General features: G+C 43.8%; 1 protein-coding gene across 4 annotated transcripts in view; it reads right to left on the reverse strand.

The window, feature by feature from the left end:
• Positions 1-5,262: 5,262 nt before the first annotated feature.
• The window catches only part of lmo7a (LIM domain 7a), a 47,496-nt gene continuing 35,015 nt past the window's right edge, over positions 5,263-17,743 (reverse strand). Inside the window, exons 15-31 of one of the 4 annotated variants that reach the window (XM_062403052.1) lie at positions 16,684-16,845; positions 15,731-15,915; positions 15,547-15,610; positions 15,009-15,065; positions 14,650-14,691; positions 13,861-13,886; positions 13,274-13,381; positions 12,045-12,140; positions 10,575-11,071; positions 10,315-10,368; positions 8,985-9,040; positions 8,646-8,804; positions 8,093-8,279; positions 7,289-7,612; positions 6,616-6,724; positions 6,093-6,195; positions 5,263-6,004 (exon numbers count right to left, since the gene is read on the reverse strand). In XM_062403052.1, the coding sequence (XP_062259036.1) occupies positions 5,982-6,004; positions 6,093-6,195; positions 6,616-6,724; positions 7,289-7,612; positions 8,093-8,279; positions 8,646-8,804; positions 8,985-9,040; positions 10,315-10,368; positions 10,575-11,071; positions 12,045-12,140; positions 13,274-13,381; positions 13,861-13,886; positions 14,650-14,691; positions 15,009-15,065; positions 15,547-15,610; positions 15,731-15,915; positions 16,684-16,845 (2,252 nt within the window). In that variant the 3' untranslated portion in view covers positions 5,263-5,981. The remainder of the gene's footprint in view (positions 6,005-6,092; positions 6,196-6,615; positions 6,725-7,288; positions 7,613-8,092; positions 8,280-8,645; positions 8,805-8,984; positions 9,041-10,314; positions 10,369-10,574; positions 11,072-12,044; positions 12,141-13,273; positions 13,382-13,860; positions 13,887-14,649; positions 14,692-15,008; positions 15,066-15,546; positions 15,611-15,730; positions 15,916-16,683; positions 16,846-17,743) is intronic. The other 3 variants (XM_062403053.1, XM_062403054.1, XM_062403055.1) reach the window with 3 other exon arrangements.

Genomic DNA, 17,743 nt, shown 5'->3' on the forward strand with positions numbered 1-17,743 from the left:
TCTAAAGTGGTGGGAGTTCCACTGAAATATCCAATTTTAGTCCGAAATAAAAAGAAGGATTAGAACAAAGCAACAAATCCACTAATGAACTGTTGGGAAAAAGCTTTACTCGTGTTTTTTTTTTTATATTCAGACTCTCTCAGTTTGGGAAAAGTAAAGTGTATAAAACAAAGAGTACATTCAACACTATGTGGCTCAGTGATTGTCATTTGTTTCATCATAATCTGAAACAAAGACAGGAAATGGTTTTGCCGTCAATCTGTTTGTCATCGAGCTGTTTTTCGGCCTCAGACGATCCAGAGGATTATTGAGTTGCCCATATGGCTACTCAGAGACACAGACAGAGAGAGAGAGAGAGAGAGAGAGAGAGCGTGGAACAAAGCACGACTCCGGCATCGCTACATCCAGCGGTGAATGAGCGGCGTTCATGCACAGTCACAAACACTCTCCACAGCTCCCTGAGGCACGCAGTGTGTGTGACAGTGTCCTGGCACAGATGAATTTAACAGCGCTGCTCCTCTTTTGTCAATGCTGCCCCCTCTGCATCACCACAGACACACACACACACACACACACAGACTAACACACTGTTATTTGCCCTTGGCTTGTGACACCTATTGTAGGATTCTTGGCTCCCGGAACTGCACATTTAGATTAAAAGTCAGGAAAACTATACATTGCCTTCATAAATAAATCTAGCTCTGCTACACAACAAATGTTAACAATAACATTTCTTCAATTCACATCGAGTCAGTTAGGAAAGCATTCCTCTCTCACTGTGGTTGAAAAAACAGACTTGGCCTGCACGGTTTCCAAACATTTTAAAAGAACATTTGAATCTGCACATCCTATTTATAATTTGTTCAACTGCACTATATTAACCTGGCTGCTCAGTGTGGTACTCAATATTAAATACTTGTTCTTTTTTTTGCTTAAGTATAGGTTTGGAATTTATTAAGATAAAGATTAAGAGGCATTTTACTAGTCCCAAACACATGCACAGACATGCACAGGCACACTCATGCAGGTAGGGAAATTTAACCTCTGCACTAACCCATCTGGTGCAGGACACACAGAGCAGTGAGCAGCCGTGTACGGCGCCAGGGGAGCAGATGTTGGGGGAGTAAGGTGCCTTGCTCAGGGGCACTAGACAGGGTAGGGAGACTCTTGGATTTTTAGACAGATCAATCCAGGTTCGTCTTTTGTTGTCTCTCCGTGGAGTCGAACCAGAGACGAACCAGAGACCTTCTCTGCCCATAGTCCAAGTTTCTGCCACTAGACCACCGCCTCTCCATAAAATGCTTGGCACTTTAAAGTGCAATATCTGATTCCCTTCCTCTATGAATTATAATAGAGCTTTAAAATCCATAAGGAACATTGAATATTATTACTTATTATCAATACTGCATTTTTCTTGGGTCCTCTGTGGATGTGACTAGAGATGAAGTGGGTTTGTCACGCATGCACAAAGCAAACGTGTGTTTGCGTTACCTCTGATATAACGTTTTCAGTTTATCTGATGCAACTGTTGCAAACATGACAATTAATACTCAAGGAGACTAGTTGGAGACATTTCTGTGTCAGGGACTGTGGTGCTGGATGTTGTGGGAAACCGGCACAAACAGGACGTCCATCATGCCACCTGACTTTGAAGTGATGCGTGCGGCGCAGACGTCACCACTAGTCTCCCGATATCAAATGAAGGGCAGACTTGCGAGTGTGTCATCCTCTCTTTTAAGTTCCCCCCCTGATGAAATTCTAATTAACGGGGAAAAAGATGACCTCTCTGTGTCGTGGTCAGATTGGGACAGACGAGCGCTGTGGTCGTGGACTCGTGGTGAACCATCATGGCTGCTGCTGTAACTCTTACAGAAGAAGAAACTACTACTTTTATCAATGTGACTGTGTTGAAAAGGTGACATGCGCCCAAAGATGCATGAATGACGGCGGAACAGATGGAGCAGGCGGGGAAGCAGCCATCATGTTCAGTGCAACAGTATCCAGGCTCCAAATAGAAAAGATGATCGGGGGAATATTTGGCACATTGATACATTCGATATTGTTCAGTCTCAGCAAATGATTTCTCTCCTCTGTTGATCTTCCTCTGATCTAAACACACAGCAACACCAGCTAGAAAGTGGAGAACGCTTTTAGTGAGAATCAGTATTCCCACTCATCCTCGGCTGTATAGGACAGGAGTGGGATGAATTAATGTGAGGACAGAAAAGTTGGTCCCCCGTCACCTCGGGCCTAATGAAGTCTCAAGCATATCAGGGTGTCCCAGCTGTGACCGTGCAGTCTTATCATTCCAGAGTCATGTAACACTTTCACCGCTCGTTTTCTCTTCCCCCGCCAACTGCAAAAGCGACTCCAATGCATTTCATCGCCAGTGATGCTTTTTCCCTCCTCAGCCGCTAAATAGAGGAACGGAAATATATCAGAGTGCTCTTTAAGGTCACAAAAGGGAAATCGCAGATGTTAACTTTCCTGTTACATGGCTGCATGGAGTCCTCTTGTAGCAGAGGGGGACGGAGACAGAAACACTTCCTTTGGTTTCCTTTTCCTCCTGCATTTCGAAACCTTCGAAACCAAAGTTGTGCTCTGCTTCTATGAATGAGAATGAACAGAGTCCCCCTCATGTGTTGGGAATTTACAGGTTTGCACACACTCCATTTTCCTATAATCCCTGCGGTTAATTGAAGTCATGACAAAGCTTCGAGCTGCATGCATGACGCCTGCAAGCCATGGCAACAGATCTAGAGAGACGGTATCCGCAATTACACGACTAATTATAGCTTCAGTTTATCTGCAGGTGAATAAGTGCCTGACGGCTCCTCTTAATTGCGAAAAGCATCCTTCTAATGGGAGGAGGTACAGCTTATTTAAGACGCCGGTAAAGAAAATACTGTCGACTTGCAGGTCGAACGTGAGTTAGAAGTGGAAATAATATTTGAACATTGATTAAACCCCCCGTGCTGTCATGGCTACCGCTTTCATGACGGCAGGCCCGGGCATGTAGAAAACTGCTCACAAAGAATATTTTATCATCAGCAATAAAACCACACAAGATCGGAAGAATGAGGCACCGTCAGAAAACCGTGTTTAGAAGAGCACATAAACGAAAGAGAACTATCTCAGCTTGAGGAATCAGATATTTTTGCCGCATAGATGGGGCAAAAATGCTAAACTTACATCCACACGCTGCATGAAGGAGATCAATGTGAAATCTGCAGTCTTTTGTGCTGAGTCGGCCCAACATTGTCCAGGCCAGTAGGGTTCATTATGCAGCCGGCACAAGATCACAGGCCTGAGCAAAATAACCTTAATGCTGCTGATTCCATTAGCTTTCATACCGTGACATGTGAAAATGTCTGCCTCCCTATAGTTACTGTCCCTGTGGCTCTTGCTGTGTCATGTCAGTCACACAGATCAGCCACAACTTTAAAACCAAATTAAATACTATGTATTCATCCCAAGCTGCGGCAGGAAAAGTCCAAGTGGATCGTCAGCAGATGTAAATCAAATTCATTTCATCTTGTCCCAACCGGTGGAGCTGAATCACAGAGACGCTGTTCCTGTCACGGACACTGTTATATAGAGATGAGACTCCATGTTAATCAGTCATGTTTGATTACAGACCAGACTGAACTGGATAAAGTGGAGTTTTTAAAATAAACCTTTCTATTCTGCCAAAACAACAGCAGCTCTTCCAAATGATGGACTGATAATGGAAAATGTAAATTTACCTTTTAATGCTAGACTTGTCATTTACCACCTCCAGTTATTAAGTGTCTCATCAGTTCATTCTTTAGCCATTTTTTCTGCCAAATTTGAGGACACGAATCAAGGAATGTTTGTATATTGTGTTAATGTCGAAAACGATACTTATACCTACAGGTGACATTAACCTTGATGTTAGACCACTAAATTCGAATGCAAATTAGATTGACGCTTTCCGATATATTATGGTATCATTTATAATACATTCACAAACTCAGACACAAAATCCTATAATATAATACAAGAGATACTATGTTTTTAAATGACTGATGTCAAAATGGCATTCATGACGACGCATAGTCTCTCCTACTTATAAAGTATTTAATGCTAAATGACAATGCATAGAGGTGCAGCGTTTTCAACCTTCTGCAGCTTAATAAAGTAAAATTTAAACCTAGATCACAGTGCCCCCTTCTGGTCGGACCAAGCCCCACAAATCTCCAGCAGATTCTTTGTTGTGGAAATGGAGCATGACTCGTTCTTGTGTGTTGATTGTGAGGTGAAAATGAGTTGAATCTTCGTGGGCCTGCTTGAAGAATCACCTGAGAACTGGGTCATCTTTCCTCCAAGTGAGGGAGCGGCACAAAGAATAAAGAAGATTGAGGGCAGAGCACGCTTTCTTATCTGGGACCTTCCATCTGTGTTCCATCTTTTTGCGGACGTTATTCTTCTGAGCTTCCGAGCATAGTTTCTCTGTAAGCCCACAGACACACACAGAGAAGCTGTTTGATTCTCCACGTCAAAGCCTTTCCATACAGGCTGGTTGCGGCCTCGGCTTGGGAGGGAAAAGACGGGGACACTTATCCCGAAAGGTTTTATATTTCCCAGCCACTCAGCGCTGCTCGGTGCCATTCAGGCCGTTCTTGTTTTCCCAAGCCCGAGGATTAAGATCTCTGTCTCTCCTCTCCTCCACAGGAGCACCAAGAAAAATCTAAAAATGGAATCAGGGAATTTGAGAGGTCTGCCTCCGGGGGCTGTTTGTGCTTCACAATACGGAGCCAATTTATGCTCGGGTCCAGCTTATTTTCCTTTTATTGCTTCAGTTGAACTTGCTTCCATTTATGGCAAATGAGGACAATTCCTTACCTTTGCTTCTCAAACACATTGAGGGGGCTGCAGACTGTGCTCTTCTATTGAAATGAATATGCAATAGGAGCTCGAAAGACAGAATGCATTAAGGAGATAGCCTATCAATGTGTAATCAAATGTAATGCAGGCACACTGAATGAAATATGCATGACAAATTGGCTTTGGACAGCACAAAGCAGGCAGGTCCTCTGAACCTTCGCACAAAGGCTCATTGAAATTCCTTTCATTTCGACTGTAGCGCTACCGAGAGACGGAGAATGAGAGGGACGGACGGAGAAAGATGAGTATAATGATTTGTGATCACAGAGGCAGGAAAAGCCTTGAATCATAGGCTATTCCTGAATATCCCCACAAAAGGATTACACAATCCCAACAAAAACAAAAGCACAGGGCGAGGATTTAGTCGTTTTATTTACAAATGTTGCCATTTTGCCTCAATGCCATTCAATAGGATATATATAATCTTCACATGGAAACCTGCTTCTGTGTACAATCCTCCATCTATCAGCGATAACTCCAGACAAGTGCTATCCGAGCAGAAGTTTCTCTTTTTAAATATATTTTGAAATAATTCTGTTAATCTTAATCACTTCTCCCTGTTACCAATGAAAAAAGGCACATACACATGACGAGAACACCTTGGCTGAAAGACATGTGATATCACGAGATTCAGCAGAAAACAAAACAAAAGCGTGAAAACGAGAAGGAAGAGGACGATCCTGCAGGGTTCTCTCTCAATATCTAGAAAATCTGTCTCGTATGACAGCCCCCGCCTGTGGGATCTTAAAGTCTGTTTATTGCTCGACTAGTTTCACGGCTAAAACATTGGAAAAAAAACCTCTAGTGCATGCACAACCCTTAAACTTTGCACGGCTGTAATACTTAATACGATATAAACGTGTTAAAGTAGATAACGTCTTTGCAAGCTTATACCCTCTCAATCGCACACTGTAAAAACACACAACATGATTCTGCTCAATGAGACAAAAGGGAGTTTTCTAGAGTCGGTAATGGAAGTGTGTACGAGCCGAGTGTTTCCGGCTGTTTGCGACGGCTCTGATGTTCATGGGTTGTTGTCACAGGTCGTCTCTTCATCAATCTGCTGGAGGACGTCACATGACGGTTGGCAGGCCGGCTGAAAAGGAAACGAGCATTAGCAACATTACACTTCAATAAAACAACACAACACGTCTCGGTGTTGCTGGGGTTCGTCAAACACTCACTTTTGAATCGCATGTAGCAGGAGTTACAGTAGAGCTGCTTGTTTCGTATCCTGACTTCAGCGCCGGCCTCCGATCCTCCGAGGTTCGCCGTACAGTCGATACACTGCGGAGGTTTAGCAGAGGGGAGAGTTAGAGACCTGCTCTGCTCGTTGAAGCTGCAAAGAAGTGTCTGAGTCCACAGGCGGAGGGATGAGGACAGAGAGAGAGAGATACCTTAAGTGTATGTACAGAAAGAGAAAAGTGAGGGAAGAAGAGGATCAAAGTCAACTGACAAAAAACATTCAGATGCAGGAGACCAAAATCCGAGTCGTCTTTTACAGGAATAAACAACGTGAGGGGTTGATTAGTTTGTCATGCTTTGGTACAGAAGATCTACTGGTAGGGATCAGGACCTCCAGATGCAACAGGTTGGTAACAAGAGGGAAACAAAGAGAGTCTGGAAGTGATCAGGTTAGTTTTTGGAGGATTGGTGAAGAGTCGTGCTGCAGATGTGCTCCGTGGCCTCCGGGAGCCCAGCTCTCACCTTGAAGCAGGTCAAATGATAACAGAGCCCGAGGGACTCGATGATCATGGCCGCTCCCTTTCCCAGAGGGCTGTCACAGAACGTACAGATTTTCTTGCCACTCACTGACCTGGGTTACAGAACGTATAGCTGTGATTCCAGAGCCGGACACGAGTGCAAGACTCACATATTAATGTTAACACATGAATAGAGCACACTGGTATACAATGGGTAAACTGGTAAATTACTTGTATAATGACAATATTTCTTTCATTTTGTTTTAAGGAAGAATATATATTTATATTTAGCTCCGACAAAGATTTGAGGTAATGATTTTGAAAACATTGGGTCTTTTCACACACACACACACACACACACACACACACACACACACACACACACACACACACACACACACACAGAGTATATATAGGCTCTATGTGTATATCTGGAATAGAGGGTGAGGGTATAGATCATGTCACATAATTCAATATCAAATGCAACAACTTATAACAACACTTAACACATATTAAGAAAGATGAAGATTCAAGAAACCCTTTGACACCGCTCCCCCCCCTCACCAGAGTTATGGTTTAACAACAACACCACCACTTTGACCATACATTAAAACCCAGTATACCAGTGATAGGATGACGCAGCTTGTTGGGAGCGTTAGGCGAGGCAGCCATTTTACCTGCTCTGCTGCTGAAGGGCACCGGCCTCGGACAAAGGCTCCGGAGAGGTTGTGGGTGACTGAGAGGAGGGCGTGGGGGAAGGTGTCTGCCGGGACCAGGGGGACGAGGGGGTTCCTGCCCCGCCTCGAAGGGAGCCCATGGAGTAGGAGGAGGGGAGGGTGGAGGAAGTGGGCCTCTGGGGCCTCTGTCCGCCACCGTAAACAGAAGAGCTGGCAGAGAGGGCAGAGTGAGGCCGGGCGTAATTTTGGACGTAAGAGTTGCTCCTGGGAGTCCATGACGAGCGCCATGAGTTGTAGGAGTCCAAGTTGTCAAGAGAGTCGCCCCTGCAAAGCCAATCCACGCCACGCCCAAGTAAGCCGGTTAGTAGAGCCATTTAAGGCGTCTGGCTACCAACTGCACCTGCCGCAGCAGTTTTTATTTGATATCTAAAGGTGCAACCCATTTAGCCAGGGCAGGGTCAGAGTGGCAGCCAGACGAATAAATGTTTTCTTTTCAAATTAAAGCTTCAGTGTGTAAGATTTAGGTGGAAGGGTTCCATGTTTTTATGTTTTTTTTACAGTAGCCCAAACTAGACAAACTAAACACCTTTTGGGTTGTTATGAGAACTGAAGGCTACCACAGGTTCTCTAGCATGTTTGGAAGGGAGGGGTGAGGTGAGGGTTATTCAGCTGCAACATGCCACTTCACCACTAGATGTCACTAAATTCTGCACACTGAACCTTTAACTGAATTTTAGTAAGTTTAAAAAGCCAAACGCCATCATCACACAACAGAGATGGGATTACTTGCTGGGTGGACTTTACCTGCGCATGGGTGGCAAGTCACTCTCCTTGTTGGCGGCCGTGGCAGCGTCGCGCTGGCGGATCCAGCTGTTGTCCGTGAGCAGCGGTGCTTTCTTCTTCATCTCGTCCAGGATCTGCTGCCTCTCCAGCTCAGCATGCGTCAGGGGCTGTAGTCCCTTCCTCTCATCTAGTCCAGCTCCACTTGTCACTGCACCCACAGAGAGGAACAAAGCATTACACCGGGTAAAATCACAACCTGAGACGGGAAGAGAAATTGGAAATAATTGTTTCTGTGTTCGCCAAGTCTTATTATGGATGAACGAGCAGCAGCATAAGAATAGACGATTTCTTTAAACATTTTGAAATCACGGATGCAAAAATGCATTAAATCCATCCAGTTATAATCAATCAGTACATTTTTTCCATGCAATTTTCTGGCCATAATCAAGAAGCTACATCTTGATAAGCTGAAATATCACAAGTGATTGATCAGCTGATCCAAAAATTCAAATCAAAAACTGATTTTCTTTGGTGATTAAAACTGAGAGGGCGGAGCTTCGAGGGCCGAGCCAACCTCTCTCCGGCTCTCTGTATCTCATGGCGTTGAGGATGTTTCTGCGCTCCATCTCCAGCTCTGACGCTGCCCTCTGACTTCGGGCCTGCTTGTTACGCTCGCTCCTCAACTGCTCCTCCAGCAGCCAGTGGGCCATGCCCCCCAGCTGCACGTTCACACCTACAGTCAGGTGCATGTGCAACATGTGTACATAGTCTTTCATTGAACAACCAAAAAGAGGCGATCAACAGGCCAATGCAGACCTTATATCAGCCTGATGTCAATGTTGCACCCACAAAAAAGTTACCACTACGTTTACAGTAAAACTTAATTAATGCAGAATGAATATAGAAAACTGACCTCTCCTCTGAGGTTTTTCCTCTTCGTCGAGCTGGGGAGACGATTGGGATTTTACCCTGTCAGACAAAAGAAAACATGTAATTAAACAAATTACAGTAATCAGTGATAAACTACATATACTAATCTAGAAATTCATTTGATTTTTTATGTGACCAGGAGTATGACCGACTCAATAATAAAGAATATCTCACTTTGGTTACACAACAGTGTTCCTTGATTTGACACAATAACATTGTACTTGTCCATAAAGGGAAACTGCTGATTGTATTTGTCCATAAAGGGAAACTGCTGATTACAGACAAATCTCAGGTAATTTCGATCCCAGCTGGAGACCTAACCCGCTTTCTGGAGGACTTTCCACTTCATGACCTTCTATTTGAGGGATTTGTTCAAATGCATATATAAAACCTCTACTGGACATCAGCTACTCAGTAAAGACGAGAGCATTTTCTTTTGTGCAGGAAAAGTGTAGAAAAATAATGACTCATATGACATATAAAATGCTGAATTATGTCTCTACTGTAAGGCTTTCAGTTTCTCTCTGCTTTCTGTTTTTTATTTTTAGGTTAAAATGACGTATGAGTGAGAACTTCATCTTTGTTTCTTTAAAAACAGGAGTGGATGTTTTGGCAGGATCATACGCTGTTTTGGCAGCTTTGGTACAATTCAGACAAACTGTGTCACCAAGACGAGTACTGTTGCAGATAAATGAATAAAATTCCCTTCACAGTCCCTCCCATTTACGATTAAAAACTATTACTTCACATATGAAGACATTTTTTATGTCATGACAACTGTATGATATCATCTTTTTGTTCTTTATACAGCAGCCTCCACATGAATGTCCACAGGAGGGGCTACAGTTGTTAACAAATACATTAATTAACAGTCAAAAGTGCATAATAGGGATTTTTATATAATTTAGTGATTGTTCCCAGAAAAAATAGGCATATTTAGGGAGCTGATATGAATTATGAATGTGTGCATTTTGATTTAATTTGGAGAGAGACTGTTGGGTCTTTATATTTCCATTCTATATGCCATTATACAGCATATAGATACGCGATATACATTTGGGATCTGTCGTTAAGTTTTTATTATTACAACTTTTAAAGCGATTATATTGAAACATTGTAATAAATTTGGATCAAACTAAGGCATTATGGTTACTATTGATCGAAACAGTCAATAAAGTAAACATGCATAGAATAAAAGGTATGCGTTGTACGAGAAGGTTTTATCTGCGACTTTGGCTGATTAACTGAAGATAAAAAGAAACCTTATCTCCGGGCTTCAGGTGCAGTTTATTAACCACAGATCCTGTACTGACCTGTCAGTATAGGACAGTGGAGGATTCATGCTAAAGCCATCGGAGCCAGCAGCCCTGTGGTGATGAGCGGTGTGCAGGGAGATGGGTGACAGCACAGAGGTTGATGACAAAGCACATGCAAACACGTTAGTTGCAGTTATGTCCATGCACAGATGTTAAAGCGTGTATTGTTTGACATGGGAGTGTGTTCATATGTGCATGAGGGACAAAAGACATGTGAGTGTTATGCAGAGAACAGGAGGAGCAGCGTCTCTACTGACCGCTGCTGCTGCTGCTGCTGCTGCTGCTGCTGCTGCTGCTGCTGCTGGAAGGCTCGCTCCCGCTCCCTGCGCTGCTGCTCCAAAGATTCCTGCCACCTCCGCTCCTCCTCCCTCTGCTCCTCTCTCCTCCTCACTTCCTCCTCCCTACTCTTCCTCTCCTCCTCATCCCTCCTCCTCTTCTCCCTCTCCTCCTCCTCCCTCCTCTTCTTCTCCTCCTCCGCCTGCCTCTCCTGTTCCTCCCTCCTCTTCCTCTCCTCCTCCCTCCTCTTCCTCTCCTCCTCCGCCTGCCTCTCCTTCCGCTCCCTCTCCTCCCGCAGACGCAGCAGCTCTCGCTCCTCCTCCTCCCGCTTCCTCTTCTCCTCCTCCTGCCTTTGGCGCTCCTGCTCCTCCTTCCTCTTTCTCTCTTCCTCTTCCCGCTGAGTAGAAGTGGGCTGGTTGACAGAAAAGAGTGGCGAGTGTGGGCTGACGCTGTGGCTGTTCCCCTCCAGGCTGCCGGGCTGCACAGACAGATGAAAGACAAAGAGAAAGCATTGGAGCACATGAGAGCCTCAACTGATCTCACCCTCATTAACCCTCCAGGAGGAACTGAAACCAAAGTGGAGAAATTCCCCGTGGTGACCAAAATCAGTAAATGTTTTGAAATTGAGGAATATTTTTTTTTTGTGTCAAAACATGGGCTGGCATTATAGAGAGGATATACTCCCACATGCTGAGTCTCCTGTGTGAATATCCACATGACCTCTAGTTGATTTGCTTTTCTATCACTCTGTTTCTGATGTGAAATGTAACAGTTCCTTTAAAGACAGAATCTGATCAGGCAACCGCTGGATCATCAAATCCCTTTGGATTGATTCATCCAATGTAATGTCATGATTCAGAGCTTATTGCCACATTGAGATGGCCCCAATTCATGTTTCAAGTATCTAGGTATTCATTTAGACACAAACAAAGCTGTGTAGGATGTATACATACAAATGAAAATTACACTAGAGTCCCAACAAAAGAGTTCTGATACAACTAAAACTGGTAAAGCCAATCCGCTGCAGGTAAATCGCTCTGTACACCACAGAGTATTTAGTTCTTAATGAGTTTTAAATCTGCTATCTGTGGAGATAATCCTGCAAATTGTACCGGCAGCAATTTGTTTTAAAACCAGCAGGAAAGATTGGTTTGCAAGAAATGAAGAGCAGAACAAACCACATAACAGCGGAGCAGGCTTGAAAGCCAAGAGTTTGACGGGGGAACCCGAGAAGAGTTCAAGACAAGTGTCTGAGCTACAGATACAAAAAGAAACCTTGCATTCAGAAAAGACGACGGTTGAGGGCTTTAGGAGCTGATGTGGAGGAACTGAGGGTAGACTCGGATGGTGCCTCTCTACCAATAGACAGGTTGGCATATGCAAAATATTTGGAGTTACCTGCCATTACCAGAGAGGGGAGACAGAAGTTCCTCCCTGCAAATTTAAAATACCTTTGCAAAATCTGCTTGGTCCACGGTGTTGTCGATCTCCTCCTGAGCCCTCAGCCACTCCTCCTGCAGCTTCTCATGGTCACGTTTATATTTCTCCTGGATGAAAAACATAGGATGAGGATGATGATGAAGATGATGCATGTGTGGCAACGGTAGAATGATCATCCCACATTCACTCTCAAAGTGGCTGGGGGTAAGGTCCACACACACATGCACACACACACACTACAAAGCTACACTGCTAGATGTGGCTGGAAGCATTTCACGCTACGTTAGGTTTGTTATGGACTCAATCTTCACACAATCTTGACAAATCTAAAAGCTGTAGGTCTCCACATTCTGTCTGTGTAAGGCATTTTAGGATCTGCATCCCCACAACAAACTGCTGCTGACACATGATTCACACTCCAAAGTGTTTCCCATACAAAAAAAGACTACATCTAAAATAAATCATAGTAACTTTTTATCTCAGGAACATTATTTTCTGGCTTGTGCACCAACTGGGGGTCAAAGTAATGAAATGGAGAATAAAAAGATGCTTGTGTTATTTCTATATACTACCGAGCTCACATACACGTTACCTAACCATCCTGAAAGTCGATAACAACCTAGAGGAGCTTGCCCTGGGCAGGAAGTCTCCCGGGCACATCATGATATCAGGCCGTTTATCCAACAGGGAGAGAGACTGGAGGAGTACCGCTCTGCTCTGACCCCTCTGATCTCCATCCAGAAATAACACCCGCAGAAACATGTTTTGACAGGATTCTACTACATTTAAATTGGCTACTCGACAGATGCTTCACCTTCAGCTGCCTGAGCCCTGTCTGAGGTTCTCTGTTTTCAGCCTATTAGGAGCAGACCCTGCTTCATGGTGCTCTCGTCTCATTGGGACATGGCACACATACATGATTTACAGCTGCTTATAAGGTCAAATTAATGTTGAGGTTGCTTCATTTGGTATTTTTCCATTATTTTAAATGGCCTATAAACTCCATGTCCAGTTTCAGTTTGAGTGTTTCTTTGTTTTGAGACTTCATTCCTGTTTTTATGACATTTATGACTCTCGCGATTTAACTGAACACAAACTGCTGATCTCGGTTCCAACAAAGCCTGAACATTATAATCTTCACGTGGGAAGGAGTTATTGCAGGTCTCTTTTACCAGACTCCTTTAGTATAGGCTGGGGGTGTAGTGTAACATTGCTGCTACATGCGCATGCCTTTACGTACCTGTAGGAGGCGCTCCTGTTCCTTCTGCCATTTCTCTTGTCTCCTGCGCTCCTCCTCTGGGTCCCAGGACCAGCGGCTGGAGGAGGGAGTGATTGAGGGAACAGGTATCTGAAAAAAAGACGGCTTGTTACATCGGTCCGCTGGAACACCTGCATGATTTAACCAGTTGTTTCCTGACACCTCCGACTGCCTCTGGTGTTTTTGCTTGAAACAGCAATTAAACATCTGTCCACATCTGTTACTCCACGCAGTTATCAGTAGATAAGGTGCTATTGTCAATCAATTTGATCGTTATAGCCCAAAAATACCATGGATTTAATATATATAACCCTCAGTCCTGAGTATGTTCGGTTCATATACATCTTCATATATACTTTTTATATATTCAATGATTCATAATCGAATTGAGGTTTCCTGCAGTCAGTGGAATAACACAGTGAAGCAGAGTGAACCTGCCTCTGAAGTGAACTAGCAGTGCATGTCAAATGCATAATAATGGATCAAGGCTTTGTGGTATTTGCTTTCAAATATAATGTCATTCTAAATTAAAAATAAACCAGCTTTGATGCACCGGTAATTTGACTCACATCTGGCATCGCAGACTCTGGTCCTCCTTAAACACAAAGAAAATTACCAAGTCAGTACTTGTAGCATGCAGAGACAGACCAATGAAACTAAATGTGAATATCCAAGTCAACCCAGAGGCCGTCCCAACACAAAGTAGAGCGGCTTATTAAAGTTTCAATTTCGTTTTAAAGTCAGGCATCAATTTATGATTGCAAATGACATTTAAAACCCGAGTTAATTGATGTTTTTCATCGGCCTCAAAGCAGCAAAGGTCAAATTTCACTTTGTTGATTGACTGTCTGAATTCAAAGATCGCCCGCTTGTTGACATTTACATTGCCAGCCCAATAGTTCTGAATAGGAAAATCAATAATCGGATCGTGAAACTGGACAAACGGAAAAGGGAAACACATGCATCAGCAGCACAAGAGGCAGCAAAAGTTTAGAGTCATTCTGAAAGTAAACGAGAGACGCTTCAACACATACAGGCCAAGAAAGCAACAGGAAGGAGTTTGAGTTCATGCTCAGCAAACTGCGTAACCATGCATTAAACCTGGACACCACTCAGAAACACCGCAAACACAACAGGAGTTTCAGATATGTATTTGTGGCTGGTACGCTGACACCGTGTCTGACATTCTTCCGCAGCCGAATACGCAGAGTTTTTAATATTCTCTTTTCATTTTTAGTATTTCTTTAGGTCTTTTTTTCAACAATGAATTATTAAAATAGTTTCTTAAACAGGATGTCAGTGTCCCAGGCTGTACCAAGTGAAGGTGAGGGGATCACTGCACATTCAACCCAGTTTACCACAGAGGTAGACCAGCGGACTGACACTGGACCTTGAGCCGCCTGAAGGAGGGAAGGGGCACAAGGGTTAAAGCTTTGGCACCAGACAAGACTGTCACACAAAAGGAAAGGTCCCAAGAAAGAGCCACGGAGGATTTCAGTCCTGAAATGATTATCATTTTATAACGGGTTCCTTATGCATTTACCATGAGGCGGACAAGAACATGCAAAAATTCCTTGGAAAGCTGAGAACTTCAGCAGAGACGCAGAAATGACACAGAGGCACAGAGAACCCAGCCAACAGATTACACAGACGTTATATGAATACAAAGACACGCCCACCCCTCTTTGGTCAGTGCTGGTTCTTTTTTGCTTTTTACCTTGTTCAAAAAACTCTGATCGCCGTTGTAAGTTTCTCAAAGATATGGGTTCTGACTCTACATGAGAACAGGATAAAGTGAGGAGAGAAGCACATTTAACCAGAGGAGAAACATACGATATCGCTTAAACAGGAATTTCATACACACTATAAGTTGCTTGAAATGTATCAGACAGTAAAGATGACTATTGTCCACAGTAGTTGTTTTCAGCCCTGTCCGTTTGTTGGTCTATTTGTTTGGAAGGATGCACTATATCAATGTTGGTGTGGATCCAAATCAGGATGTGGATTAACAATGCATTTTTCAATATTTTCCCTGTTTTTGTCAGAGAAAGAGTCATGGTTTTAGATAAAAAAAAAGGATCATTAAGGGAACTTATTGCTATGAGTGTGTGAAATATGGTGGATCTTGATTTAAATTAAGGAGATTGTTGGGCCTCAGCGGAGGTATGTGCTCGACTGAGTGCCATGTTCTCCCACATCAACAAAATGATATTCAGCACAGAAACTGATTTCAGATTTTGCCCTCTGCTCTTTACCTTTGTTCCTCATGGTCACCGGCTTCTGGTAGAAACTTCCATTAACTCCATTTGAAGCCAAATCCTGCAGAGAGACATAATGTCACATATTTTTGAAAAAAGAAGAAAATCACAGGGCCAGGAACAATGACAGGTTCAAATCTGACCAAACCTGAGTCAACCTGGGTGGTTCTGGGTAACTTACGACTCCTGAGTTGGCGGTGAGCTCTTTGGGCAGCAGGGTTTCCGAGGTCATGCGCGAGGTGAAATCCAGGCTGGAGGTTGCAGTGTTTGAATCAGGGGAACCTAGAAGTATCGGATGATCCGTACTGGTCAGATTGATGGTCTTATGGCTTTTAAATGGCAGGGAAGGTTGGTCTCTGTCCCAGTCTGCAGGCAGACAATGCAATGCCACAAACACACAATGTGTGTATGCACAAACAAAAAAAAAGGATTTTGTGCATGAGTGTTGGTCTGTATATGTGAAATACAGCATTTGACTCAGAGGTGTCTACTTGCATGAAGAGGACTAAAAAGCCGGGGACAAGGTTTGTGTGATGGTGTTGTTATAGAGAGCAGCAGGGAGTGACAGAGAACCCACCTTCCCCAGCCATGCAGCTTAAACCTACACAATGTTTACAACAGACTCACAACCACCGGACACAACCACACTACTATACCCAGAACTGTGTGTTAGTGCAGGTGAGCTACTGCGGGTGGTTTATCACATTTCTGAGGTGTCACTGATGCAGAAGAAGCCTGTGGCACTAACACTGTGAAAACAGCCCTCTCACAGAACCGTGGGCCTGAGCTGGATCAGCTCTCAACAGGGGAACAGAGAGGAACTAGACACAAAAGACAACAAAAAGAAGAACTGACCAGAAGGCTATGGAAACATAGGGTGAGAAAAAGACTCCAGCGGTCTCCACAATAACAGTTTCTGTTCATTAGACGAGGAAAAGCCTCACGGGCCCTTCACCGTTTCACTGTCATGAAATCATTCATGGATGATTTCACAATAGTTTACGCACCAATTTAAAGTGTCAAAACTGTTTAGCAACGCACGCTGCGTAAGTGGGACTGTCAGTCCGGGAATGTGACCCTCACAGGGGTTCAAGTCAACCTCACGCACACGCGCACGGTGGTCGGATGACTCACTGTTTCTGCCGTGACGGCGAACATCCATGACCAGACTGCCGTCCTGCAGCGCCTCCTCCATGCAGGACTTCCAGTCTGTGTAGCTCATTTCTGCCACCTGCTGGCTGTTCACCGTCAGCACCTCGTCTCCGGGCTGGAGCTGGCACATCTCAGCCGGGCTGCCTGCGCCACACAGAAGGATACGGTTATCACACCTTGGTTCATAAGATGCTGATTATCTGACATAGACAATAATGTTGTTATTGTGATAACAGTTCAATTTACTGAGATCGACATTGTAAACCCCTTAACTTCAATACAAGGACACATAAGACAAAGGCTCCTCTACAAAATCTACTGATAACAAAACACTTGAATGGGAAAGTGGTCTTGGAATTTTTGACCTGCCTTTCTATCTATATTAACTTCCCACTTATTAATTTCATCGATAAATGCTATTGATTAACATTAAAGAGGAAAAGTCAGAAACCACAGAAAGTCGGTGGTTTGATCCCAGTCTTACCCATCAGCCTGCCAAAGTGGCCTTGGTCAGCCCTCATAGAAAAATTGCTTCCTAGTGATTTGCATCTTTCTTGTTGCTTAAAGTTTTCTTTGCATAATTGATTCTTTGACTTATTACCTGGTCCTGTGGGGAACAATATCTCATTCTGCTTCATGTGGATTTTTACATGGACATGTTGTGACAAACCAATAACCTTGACATTGAATAGTGCGCCATCTCGTGTCTCATTCTGCATCTTTCTGTCTCATGTTTCTTATCTTGTCCCTTCGTAGGTTTTAAGACATTTTGCCAAAGAACTGCAGTGGAAATCAAGATCTGCCGGCTGGCTAACACGGGCACATTTATAGAAATGTTATTGTTCTTATACGTAGACATGAAATAGAAAAGAAAGGTAACATGCGACATGACGTGATGGAATAAACATACAACAGGCCTAAACACACTGAACACTGATGCTGGTGTGACAGAGTTCCAGAGTACATACGTATGTGATGGAAAAGTACAGTCATTAAGACATGTGGAGGAGGAGAATCAGTGAAAAGAGGCTCAGGCCCAGCA

Source organism: Platichthys flesus, chromosome 13 (genome assembly GCF_949316205.1).
Source record: "Platichthys flesus chromosome 13, fPlaFle2.1, whole genome shotgun sequence".
NCBI lineage: Eukaryota > Metazoa > Chordata > Actinopteri > Pleuronectiformes > Pleuronectidae > Platichthys > Platichthys flesus.